General features: G+C 35.5%; 1 protein-coding gene across 1 annotated transcript in view; it reads left to right on the top strand.

Annotated features, from left to right (window-relative positions):
• The window catches only part of ptprb (protein tyrosine phosphatase receptor type b), a 49339-nt gene that overhangs the window by 34667 nt on the left and 1997 nt on the right, over positions 1-12675 (top strand). The window contains exons 27-39 of the mRNA XM_022212222.2: positions 464-600; positions 798-904; positions 1221-1326; positions 3304-3384; positions 4638-4655; positions 4736-4817; positions 6488-6578; positions 9465-9541; positions 9638-9772; positions 9964-10086; positions 11308-11471; positions 11578-11713; positions 12388-12508. Coding sequence (XP_022067914.2) covers positions 464-600; positions 798-904; positions 1221-1326; positions 3304-3384; positions 4638-4655; positions 4736-4817; positions 6488-6578; positions 9465-9541; positions 9638-9772; positions 9964-10086; positions 11308-11471; positions 11578-11713; positions 12388-12508 — 1378 coding nt within the window. The remainder of the gene's footprint in view (positions 1-463; positions 601-797; positions 905-1220; positions 1327-3303; positions 3385-4637; positions 4656-4735; positions 4818-6487; positions 6579-9464; positions 9542-9637; positions 9773-9963; positions 10087-11307; positions 11472-11577; positions 11714-12387; positions 12509-12675) is intronic.

Genomic DNA, 12675 nt, shown 5'->3' with positions numbered 1-12675 from the left:
ATTTTGGAGGATGTTTAGGTAATTTGGGTTACTATTGCAATTTTTGAGTATTTTTGAGCTTGTTTAAAGAAATTTTAAACAGTCTGAGTCATTTTGGTCAAATTTTGAGTCACTTTGGGACAAATTTCAAGACATTTCTGGAAGCTTTTAAATCATTTTTGACACATTTCGAGTGCAATTTTAAGTCATTTTTGAGTCATTTTGAAAACATCTTAGTAATCCTGAACAAGTTTAAAGTACCTTTTGTCTGATTTTAAGGCACTTTGAACAAGTTTTCAGTCAACAGTTACAAGAAACAAACGAGACACAATAATGAGATTTCACACGTTTAATTTCTAATAATTAAAGTCATTGAAATACACCTGATGAAACCAAATCTCAACTCTGAAAATTAATTTTTAAGCAATAGCAATTGAAATTTTATGAAAACGTGTGTTTCTGTGTCCAATCAACACCTGGTCAGGTGGTAGAGGTGAACTTGGGGGCGGGAGGAGACCGGCTGGGCGGAGCCTGTGACCATTACCATGACGACGACCTCTACCTCAGTGACAGCTACGGCGGCTTCTGTGACGGACCGCTGAGACCCAAAACGTCCTACAGGTAAAAATCAGAAAAACATGGCTCAGGTGGAGTTTCTGGGATTTAGCAATTAGTTGGTTTGTAATTTAGTGTTTTTATGTTTGTGATTTTGTGTATTCTTATATTTTTGATTGTGATTTTGTGCGTATTTGCAAGTATTAGTGTGTATTTTTGTGTATTTATATGTATTTATGTATATTTTGTGTAATTATGTGCAGGCTGAGTGTTCGAGCTTTCACCAGACTGTTTGATGAAAACCACAGAGAGTTTTCTCAGCCGCTCTTCACCGACACCTACCTGTCCTCACCACTCAGGACGCATTCAGGTGAGAAGCAACGTTATTTTCATCAGTGATTAAACCGTTTATTGTTTTAGTGAATCTATGTAACAATAAATAGCCTTTTTCTGCTCAACTTAAAACTCTAAAAACACCACACCCTCTTATTTTTACAGTTTAAAGTGATATTTGACAAAAAAAAGCAGCAAAAATTCTCATAAAAATCTGCAAATATTTGTCAGATTTTTAACTGTTTTTCATTCATGCATTCAATCACTTCAGAGGCTCTTAACCTAAATCTAACATTTACTTAAACCAAACTTTGTCCTCGACTCTTACTTACTGATGTGTTGTTGTGTGTCAGAGCCTCTAGGTGGCGTTGTGGAGGGTTTGAGCGCTGGTATGTTCCTCATTGGTATGATGGTGGCAATCGTCTCCCTGCTGGTCTACAGACAAAGACTACGCAAAGTGTGAGTACATAAACACATTTACACTCATTACAGTCATATATCTACCCGCAAACAATTTACCGTACCTACCTAAATATAAGATATTTTTGTATTAACATCAGGGATCATTTTATATAAAACAATACAGGATTACAACATTGGATGTTGTTTTAAATCAACAGAGGCAGTGTAAAACATTATGGGTTGTTTTTAGCATTAATGCTGCTATGCTAACTAATGTTTTCAGTGTGTCTATTATAGTCAACAACAAATATAAACACAAAGAACACACAACAGTAGGGTAATTTGCATCTTAAACTAGTAACATTTAAGTGAGTGTAAAACTAGCTAGCTAGCCTACACATCAGTCTGTGCTCGGGCTGAACAATATGCAAAAACATGTTCAATTTTTTGCAATTATTTTGGTAGATTTTACGATGTAAGCACAGCTTTATTGGGAAGTGTCATTTGTACGTTGTTTTCTCCCTTATATCTGGTAAAGAGGATATGATTTGCAGGTTGGAGCATTTCTGTAGCACCGTTATCATCATCATTACGGTGTTCTTTGTGACACATTTTATCAAACATTTCATCGAATATTTTTGAGGTGTGTCAAGCACAGTAGACGGAAACAAGCAGCACAGGATATCTGGAGATTGTAGGACTTTCCACTGCGTTTTGGTCCGTCAATGGAAAGCACGTACAAATTAAAGTTCCTCCAAAGTTCCCAGAAACAAGTATGATTAGCACACATTTGTAGCATGACATTCTTCATTTATTTTGCTATTTGTGACACATTTTATCAGTCATTTTATTGATTATCCTGGAGGCGTTTTGAGCAGTGTGGGTGGACGTCGGCGGCACAGGATATCTGGAGATTGTAGGACTCCAAAGTCATGCAAACAAGCATGTTCTGTTATTCCTTAGTACCCAGTTCTTAACCCTTTAAGCTTCGGTCAATTCCAGCCGTTTTCAGTACAAAAAAATCGCTAATATTCTATTTTTAAATTAAAAAAATTACGAAAAATACAGGGAATATTGGACGCACATCGCGAGGTGCATTTCCTTGAAAACGACCGATTCGGGTATTTTATACCGACTCCAGGACATGTTTTGGACAAAATAGTTTACTGGCTTGTGTTGTCTGGATGTAAAAGGTTGGATTATGGCCGTTTTTTGTGGAATCTTTTTTTCTGTGTGTAATAATGAACCCGGAAATGTGAGTCGCGCTGTGTGCGTTGAAGCCGTGTATAGAGAACGGATGGATGAATATTCGTTTTTGTCGGACAAATGTGTTTTTCTCACCCGCTGTGGTAATCACATCTGAAAGTGGTTTATACCGGCGGATTCATGAGAATCTAAGCTTTCCATCGCGTATAGTGTTTGTATAATCGCGTTTGCAGCCGTCGGACATTCTTGAAATTCCTATGCAAATTAGTAGGTGTACCGCCGGCGGTACACCTACGACGCACTGAAGCGTAAAGGGTTAATATATGTTGGTATTTGCGACACATTTTTACTGATTATTGATCAGCAGCACAGGATATCTGGAGATTTTAGAACATCCCAATGATTTTTGGCTTTGAAAATGGAAGTCATGTGAGATCTGAAGCTCTTCCAAAGTTCTCTGGTGACTATTTCAATTACAACTCTGTAGATAATGAATGCTAAAGGTTTGGATACGAGTCAGAATTGGATTTCCTGCCACTTTTTAATCCTTGCAGTGCATGTGGACTGTTGGAAGTAAAATGACCACATTTATTTCAGACACTAAAGAAATGTATTGGCTGTTGAAGAAGTTAAACATTAGTGACTTTGTACAACACGTTTGGTGGCACATCGCAGCCTCCAGTAAATGTCACACCTCAGAGCCGTTAAATCGCGGTCGTACGAAGCTAATTTACGGACTTAATTGCGTGTATTTTGTAAACACATTAACTAGTTAACTGTTCTGATTTGTTTTGAACTTTTAAACGTCTAACCTCTGTGGGTGTGCAGGGCCGTCCAGGAGAACCCGGTGGTGAGGATGAGCATGTGGAAGGAGGCTCCAGCTTCAGGGATGTATGTCGGCGTCCGGAGGTGAGTCCGATCCAACGTTGGCTCACGATATGTGCGAATTATTAGTTTCCAGTAGAGCTTGTATTTCAGCTGTTCATCAAAACACGAGTTTGTGTTTTCACCACAGCTTCCAGCAGCTTTTCGTCACAATAAATGAAGAGTTTGACACCAGAAATCATTTTCAGATTCAAATTATTCGAAAAACTATCATCAATAAATTAGTAAAGAACTACACCAACTTAGATAGTTCTAGTATTAATCACAGAGTTTTGTGTTCGTCCTGATTTTTATTTATTTATAGGGCTTTTGTTGTTTGCTTACCTCCTTATTTTAACTCATTATTGTCTTTTAATATGAATACTTTTAATTAGCTGAATCATTCTGCAGTACCGAGCTTGGAAAATCTCATTTTAACCACTTTGCAACTTGGAAAAACCTGCAAAAATATCTAAATCTGGACTCATTTCATGTTTTAGATTATGTATTTTCTAAACTTCCAGCTTTATTGACTCATATTCACATCACAAAAATTCCCCATTCAGCCAAACTGCAGGCAGTGTTTCATAAGACACAGATTAAAATGTAAATAGTTAAATATCTATAATATATAGAATTATTTTTTCCAGCATTTGTAACACGTGGACTTTTGGAAAATTGCCGTACATCTACATAGATTCCAAGTTTCTGTCAGATAAATAATCAGAGAAATTCAACTTTCTTTGTTTTCTGGTTTCTGTCATTCTAACTTAATATTCATCACTGAGTTGTAGTTGTTCATCTTGAGTTTCATTTATTTATGAGACTCAGTCAGTTTGCTTCCTCCTTATTTCACCTCATGACCGTCTCTTAATGAGAATACGCACAAATAACTTGATTATTCTGCTTGAAAAATCCGATTTTACCTGAAATAACTTGCAAAAATATCTCAATCTGGACTAGTTTTCATGCTTTAGTTTATTAATTTCATTTTATTTAACTTCCAGCTGTTCTTGTTTTAGCTGATGAAGTTGTTTTTGAACTTAAATGTTCTAAAGTTTGTGTTTTTATGTGTATTTTTTTGTTATTGTTGTCCAAGTTTCCTATTTTTGTGTCTGCATCATTTATTTTCTTACACAGCTGTATTATAAATGAGGCCTTCATACCCCAATAAGCTCTGAGTTTAAATAAAGTTTGAATGAAATGAATCGCATGCTGAGTTTATTACCACAGTTAAAGTGTTTATAACTGACTGGATCACAGAATGAATAATAACTTTATTCTGTTTCTCTTTGCAGTAATCGTCGAGTCACCAGGTGAATCTTCTGCTTATTGTTTTCATATAAATGTTTAATAATGCACAGGAGAGCTTATATTTTCCCGTCTGTCGCTTCAGTCCAATCAAAGCCGCTCACTTCGAGTCCCACCTCTCCAAACTCCAGGCCGACTCCAACTACCTGCTGTCGGAGGAGTTTGAGGTAATTTTATATTTAACTGTGAGAATGTAGAACAAAAACTCACCGCAGTTCAACTTTAGCGAAGATTTGCTAACAATGAGCTTTTTGTACCTTTAAGTTTCACACATTATCCTGATGTTACTCCTCAAACCGATAAACGTTCATACACACTGTGAAAAATGCCCCTCTGAAAACAGGAAAAAATAATAATTTCAAGGATCTTTTACCTTGAAATAAGTGAAAAAATCTGCCAATAGAAGAAGTGAAAAATGGCTTGAAATAAGATGTGATATTTAGAACATTGAGATCTTAAGATTAGCTGGGAAAACTTATTTTAATCTATATTTTACCAGGACTGTCAAGATTAGGTGTCTTAACCCTCCTGTTGTCCTCATTTACGGCACCCAGAAATATTGTTTCCTTTTCTGAAAAAAATCCAAATATTTATAAAAATTTGCAAAATCTTCAGGAAGAAAATCCCTTAAAAGTTTCCCTGAAAAGTTTTATTTTAAAAAAAATCTAAAAATTGTAAATATTTTCAAAAAATGAATAAAAATCTTCCAATAAAATCCTAAAAATATCTAAAGCTCTAATATTTTCTTTAAGAACATTCAGAAAAAAATCAACCAAAATCCAGCGAAATTCGCTGGATTTTGGTTGATTTTTTCTGAATGTTCTTAAAGAAACTTTTTTTTAACATTTCTTTTTCTCCCACCAAAAAATGTTCAAAAAATTCCCAAAAATGTTGAAAATGTGGAAGTTTTCATTGTGAAAATATTTTTTTTCACATTTTTAAACTTTAAAACGGGTCAATTTGATCTTCAGGACGACACGAGGGTTAAAACAAGATCATTTCCAGATTGTTTGACTTAAGATATTTAAGATATGTTGTCTTAAAACAAGTCCTCCATATTGCTGTAATATCTCTTGTTCAGTGAATTTATCTTAAATCGAGTGGGATGAGGCATTCTGACTAAAAATAAGACAAACAGACTTGGTAAGATTTTGAGTTTTTGCAGTACACATCACTTGGTTAACTAGTTGTCCGTTGTTTTGTTCATGAATCCATTCAAACGTCGTCAAATAAACTGAAAAAAATCTAAAATCCAAAGACACTGGAGGTTTCTTAATTATTAGGAATATATTTTGTTCATTTATTTTATCTGTTACTTTGATTAAACTCTTTAGGCTTTGAACACGTCAGTGGACGATAAATTTGTCTGTAACAGTGTTGGATTGAACCACAGTTAAGCGAGTTATGTTTACATTCTGATTACATACAGACAGAATTATAGCGAAATAATCATATTTACATTTTTATGACTGTTATTTTACTATGTTTTATTAGTTATTTGTGATAGATTCTTTGTGATCCGTAATAACCAAGATAGTTCCAGAAGTTGTAGCAAACCAATAGAAATAGTTTATTTAACTTGATGGCAGTTTAAGAAATAAAATAATGTAGTAATGCATATATAGGATAAAAAAATAGATTGATCAGTTTTATTTTGTCATTTTGTGTCACATTTGTGTAATGTTTTGTCAGTTTAGTTGTTTTTGTCTGACTTTTGTCGTTTGGCTCATGTTTTTGTCCTTTTGTGAACCTCTGAAAAGTTGTTTAATAGAAAGATGTGTCGTGTTCTAAAGGAGACTGAACTGTTTTAGATCAAAATTAATCATCGTTTCTGCAGGATCTCAAAGACGTCGGACGCAACCAGACTATGGATGTCGCCCGACTGCCTGAAAACCGAGGAAAGAACCGATACAACAACATCCTGCCATGTGAGTTCAGCTGCAGGACGTCTGGAGATTTAAACGGTTTAATTCTCAAATACAGCGAAGAAGTAGTCAGAAAATAATATAATGATAATAATTTATTGCCTGTAAAAGTCTGTCAAGTAAGAAAAAAAAGAGAACTTATTATTCTTGTTATAGTGTTAAGAGCTTTAATTTACAGCACGTTTCCATGGCAACACTGATGCACTGACGTCTGCAGCTTGTAAAGATATTAATAATCAAACATGCAGACGATAAAAAAGTAACACTGAATATATAGTTTCTGTTTAAAATATTCTCTTTTCCCGAACGTTTACTGTCCATTTATTCCTGATTTCATTGTTTCTTTCCTTTATCTTCCGTCTTTTTCTGTATTTTTTCCCTTAGGATATCCAGCCGACACACAAAATACCAACAAATCACAATTTAAATGAACCGTCTGAACCACAAAACCGGCTTAGGGGTTTGAAAGTCGTGTTAGAAAATGAAATTCATCACAAATAGCAACAGTCAGAAACTGTAAAAAAGGAATTAATAGAATGTTTTATCTTCTACATGCTCTTCGATTGGAGAACACAGCCAAAATTAAACTTAAAATTTTGATATTTCATCAAAATCGCTTTATTCTAAATGTCTCGCATTAAAAAAATCAAAAAGAAATTACTTACTTCAAAATTCTGTAAAACAAAGATTAAATCCATACCCAACATTTACACAACAAATTCCCCGTTCGGCTGAACTGCAGGCAGTGTTTTGTAATATGAATGTGTAAAAAGATTTTAACAAACAGTTACATATCTATAATTTGCAGACTTACTTTTTCCCAGTGTTTGTAGCAAATGTAGACACTTGGGGAATGTAGATGTAGATTTTACAGTTTTTATAAGATAATCAGAGAAATTCAACTTCTGTCATTCTAGTATTAGTTATGATGTAAAAATGTAAAGGGGCAGATATAACAGTATATCCTCACAGTTAAGAATCTCTAACTGGAGAATAATTAGCATTAGCAGTTACTTCAAAATTTACTTTAAAGATTTTCGAATTATTTTGAATAAATGTTTCAATCAATTAGTAATAGTTGCAGCTTTAATTGTGACCTAAGAATGCTTTTTTCCTCTTCCTGACCCTAAAAATGAAGAAAAAAAATAGTTAAAAAGTTACAGAACAGCTGAGAAGTACTTTTTTGGATGTATTTTTTGAGGGAAGGATCTTGGTAATGAACTTATGTTTGGATTTATTTCAACAGAACCGAAAATTATTATACTAGTAAAGATTTTAAAACTGTAAGTAAAGAAAAAGAAGCATCCTTCTAGTGTCTTGTATTGTCGTGACATCCAATTATCTGAAGAAATTAATCTAAAAAAACTCAGACTCTGTATGTATATACATATGTGATAAATAATTAGGTGATATCAAGAATATGAATATTCACACGTTTATTTTTTACCATTATTCTTTCAACTATGCTAAAAACGAGCTTCAGATTCATGACTGATATTTACGACTCGACATGAATCCATTTTATTTCCTCCATTAGTTTCTCATCTCATTTTAATGTTTTCATGGCTGCAGAACATGATGAAGCTGTTTACAGTGAATATCAGCGCCTGATATTTTCCTGTAAGTAAAGTCATTAAGCGTCAGTCGCGTGTAACCGAAAACCATTTTTCTATACCAACAGAACGATCTGATTTGTGACTGGAGGCGTTTACCGCAGCGACTCTATAATTAACTGTCAGAGCTAAAATGAATCACTGTTGTTGTGAGTCACAATTAGCATTTAATAAATATTCTCACTTCCAGCAATAAGAGCCTCAGAAAACCTAAAACCTGTGAGACGTGAGAGAAGCTGCTGCGGTTTTCGAAACGCCACAAAATGCAGAACAAATACTCAGTTTCACCATCAGTCAGTAACTTCAGGCCTTTTGGCTGCTGAAAGACATTCATGTGAAGGTAAAAAGAGCCTCAAAAGTTGATTTTTAATCGGCTAAAATATAACGAAATAATAAAAAATAATTATAGTCGACTGAAAGAAATTTAACTGAATAGTTTCGATAACTTTTTTCTGGCTCAGAGTGGTTAAATGTGAAGATTTGATGTTTTAGATGATTGTAAAGTTTCAAATAAATGACAGTGATTAGCATAATATTTATCTGCAGTAACTGTTAAGAAAATGGATTAAAGTCTGCTACGATGGTAAACTAAATATCTGAAGGTTTTAGACTAGCTTTTTTGGTGGAAACCAGAAATGGAGCTACAAGAGTATTGTGACTGCTAACATGTTAGCCATGTCAATTTTCTAATGACATTGTACTATTAGTAATTGTCTTTTTTAGATTACAAACTGGCTCATTTTTGGCTTGAAGATGGTGGAGAACAAAAACCGAGCTAAAATACTAACATGGTAGCACATCAGTTTTCTGAAGCAGACGCCATTAGGCTTGGGAGTTGGTGAAACACAGTGACTGTTGGACTAAACGGGGGTTTTAAAGTTGCTGTCTGGCTGTTAGATGTGATAGCAGGTAGCTAATATGTTAGCTGTGTCACTTTTCTAAAGCAATACAGCATCGGACATTGTGGAATCAGTTCTTTACTAAACTAAGCTTCAGGAGTTGGTAGAGACCAAAAATAGAGCTTAAAGACAGTTGATGATAATGCTTTGTGGCTGTTAGATGTAATGGCAGGTAGCTAATATGTTATCTATGGTCATTTTCCAAAGCAGACATTGTGTTAGTCATTCATCTGCGTTTTTTTTTTTTTTTTTTTTAATATAAACTGATCAGATATTTGCTTCAGGAGTTGGCGGAGACCAGCTTTCCATACTGATGACAAGTTAACAGTAAAAACGAAGAGGCTGTTTAGACTCATGAATGTTCTCTTTTATTTCAGATGATTCCACCAGAGTGAAGCTATCGTACTTGGAGGATGATCCGTGCTCTGACTACATCAACGCCAGCTACATCCCGGTACAAACACAAACATCCACATTAACTGAACACAAACATCTACACAACAAACACACTCACTGGTCCAAACTAACACTTCCATACTCTTACCTGCAGGGTAATAACTACCGCAGGGAGTATATCGCCACCCAGGGGCCGCTGCCTGGAACCAAAGACGATTTCTGGAGGATGGTTTGGGAACATGGCGTCTACAACGTCGTCATGGTGACGCAGTGTGTTGAGAAAGGACGGGTGAGAAATGTAAAATATATGTATATTATTGTACTAAATTAGACCTACAACAGTTGTTAGTGTTGTATTCAATTAGAGCAAAATTATCATATTGTAGTAATTTCAGTTTAAATAAACTATTGGTCCATTTCTAGCAGGTTAATCAGATTTAAAGTTGGTGAGGTTTTAACCTGAATAAATGCTGTTTCCAGGTGAAGTGTGATCAGTACTGGCCTGCAGACAGAGAACCTCTGTACTATGGTGATCTGGTCATTCAGATGCTGTCAGAGTCCGTCCTGCCTGAGTGGACCATCCGGGAGTTCAAGATCACATCTGTATGACTTTTTATAAATATTCCTTTTCTGTTCTTACAAAGTTCTCTATTAATGCAGGGAGTCTATTAACACACAACTAGAGATGCACTAAGGTCAATTTTGCAATATTGTAGTTTCGTATTTCATCTGAAAATGGACTAAAGACGTCATAGTTTCGTATGGGGTCCGAAAATGGACAAAAAAAACGCCATAGTTTAGTATGATGTCCAAAAATGGATAAAAAACGCCATAGTTTAGTATGATGTCCAAAAATGGATAAAAAACGCCATAGTTTAGTATGTCATCTGAAAATGGACAAAGGACATCATTTTTTGTCTCAAAATGGACAAAAACGTCATAGTTTAGTATGTCGTCCCAAAATGGACAAAGGACATCATTTTTTGTCTCAAAATGGACAAAAACGTCATAGTTTAGTATGTCACCTGAAAATGGACAAAAAACGCCATAGTTTAGTATGTCGTCCGAAAATGGACTAAAAATGTCATATGGGTTTGTAGTCCCATAATGGAGAAAGGACGTCATTTTTTGTCTGAAAATGGACAAGAACGTCATAGTTTAGTATGATGTCCGAAAATGGACAAAAAAAATCATAGTTTAGTATGTCGTCCGATAATGGACAAGAAACGTCACTTTTTGTCTGAAAATCAACAAAATAGGTCATAGTTTAGTATTTTGTCTAAAAATGCACAAAATTGTCAGAGTTTAGTATGTCGTCCAAATACGGACATCAAATGTAATAATTTAGTATATCGTCCGAAAATGGACAAAAAAAGTCATAGTTTAGTATGTCGTCCCAAAATGGACAAAGGATGTCATGTTTTGTCTCAAAATGGACAAAAAACGTCATAGGTTTGTATGTCGTCCGAAAACGGACAAAAAAACGCCATAGTTTAGTATGTCGTCCGAGAATAGACACAAAACGTCCTTTTTTGTCCAAAAACACAAAAAATGTCAGTTTACTATGTCGTCCGAAAATGGACAAAAAAACGTCATATGGGTTTGTAGTCCCATAATGGACAAAGGACGTCATTTTTTGTCTGAAAATCGACTAATACGTCATAGCTTAGTATGTCCTCCAAAAATGGACAAAAAACGCCATAGCTTAGTATGTCGTCCCAAAATGGACAAAAGACATCATAGTTTAGTATGTTGTCCGAAAATGGACAAACGTTATATCTTACCAATATACATGATGATAATCTTTAATAATAACCCCAACAGGAGAGCGGCTGTACTTATCCTCGGGTGTTGCGTCACTTCCACTACACCGTGTGGCCCGATCACGGAGTCCCAGAAAGCACCCAGTCCCTGATCCAGTTCGTCCGGACGGTCCGGGACTACGTAGACCGATCACCGAGCACCGGAGCCACCGTCGTGCACTGCAGGTAGAGCATTCAGAATATCTTAAAGATCTCACTAGTTCCATCCAGCTACGTCCTCCTTGTTGACAGATTCTGTTTGGGTTCTGAGAGGTTCTTCTGTCTTTGTCAGTGCTGGAGTCGGCCGTACAGGGACATTCATCGCCTTGGATCGGGTTCTGCAGCAGCTGGACTCCAAAGGAACCATCGACCTTTACGGCTGTGTGTTCGACCTCCGGCTGCACCGTCAACACATGGTCCAGACCGAGGTACCGGCACACCGTTCACCTGGACAACTGGACGGGAGAGGGTCCAAATCAGTAGAAAACAACAGAAAACAGGACAAAACTGGGTCAAAAACACAACTCAACCTAAAATAGGATTCAAACCAAATGTAAATGTGGGACTAAACTAAAGCTAAAAGTCTTGTTAGATGTCATACTACATTAGAGCTAAAACAGTTGTAATATTGTACTAAATTAGAGCTCTAACAGCTGCTTCTGCTGTAGTAAATTGGGTTTAAAATACTGGTAAATATTGGACTGAACTGAAGTTAAAACTGTTGTCCATTAGGACTTAGTATTAAGACTTTTGCTAATTCTAATTTAATTTACAAGCAGAAAGTTAAAATGTTCATCTAATCAAACAAAAACAGAAAGATGTGTAAAATAGTTTTTTTTCCCGATCCTTAAGATACACCTTTTCTTTCAGATAAATGAACATCTATAAAATAATCTTTTTGCTGATTTAAATCCAGTATAAACAAAAGAGCATAAGTTTGTTAGCACTTTTTCTCTCAAAAAACTGCAAATATCTGTTAATGTTTCTTTCTTTAAATACAGTATTAAAGGTATCTCTATCCCACGTTATGTACGATATTTATAGTTTTTTTTTAGTAATAACGATGATTAACTGTTAAATGCCTGTAATCTGTGTGTTTTAGTGCCAGTACGCCTTCCTGCATCAGTGTGTTCGTGACGTCCTGAGAGCCCGAAAGCATCGCAGCGAACAGGAGAATCCTCTTTACCCCATCTATGAAAACTTCAACCCCGAGTACTGCCGTGGTAAGAAGAACCGAAGAGGAAACCGATGTACCAAAATCACAAATCAAACATTCTGACTGGAGGTTGTTGCTGATTGACTTCCTGTCCCTCTGCACCAATTAATCAACACATCAACTGATATTTTTTTCCAATCAGAACTTCTAAATATTGCAGCTTCAAACTTCTCA

The sequence above is a fragment of the Acanthochromis polyacanthus genome, chromosome 1, assembly GCF_021347895.1.
Source record: "Acanthochromis polyacanthus isolate Apoly-LR-REF ecotype Palm Island chromosome 1, KAUST_Apoly_ChrSc, whole genome shotgun sequence".
Lineage (NCBI taxonomy): Eukaryota > Metazoa > Chordata > Actinopteri > Pomacentridae > Acanthochromis > Acanthochromis polyacanthus.
The sequence above is the reverse complement of the archived record's forward strand: the minus strand, read 5'-3'. Positions and strand labels throughout refer to the sequence as shown.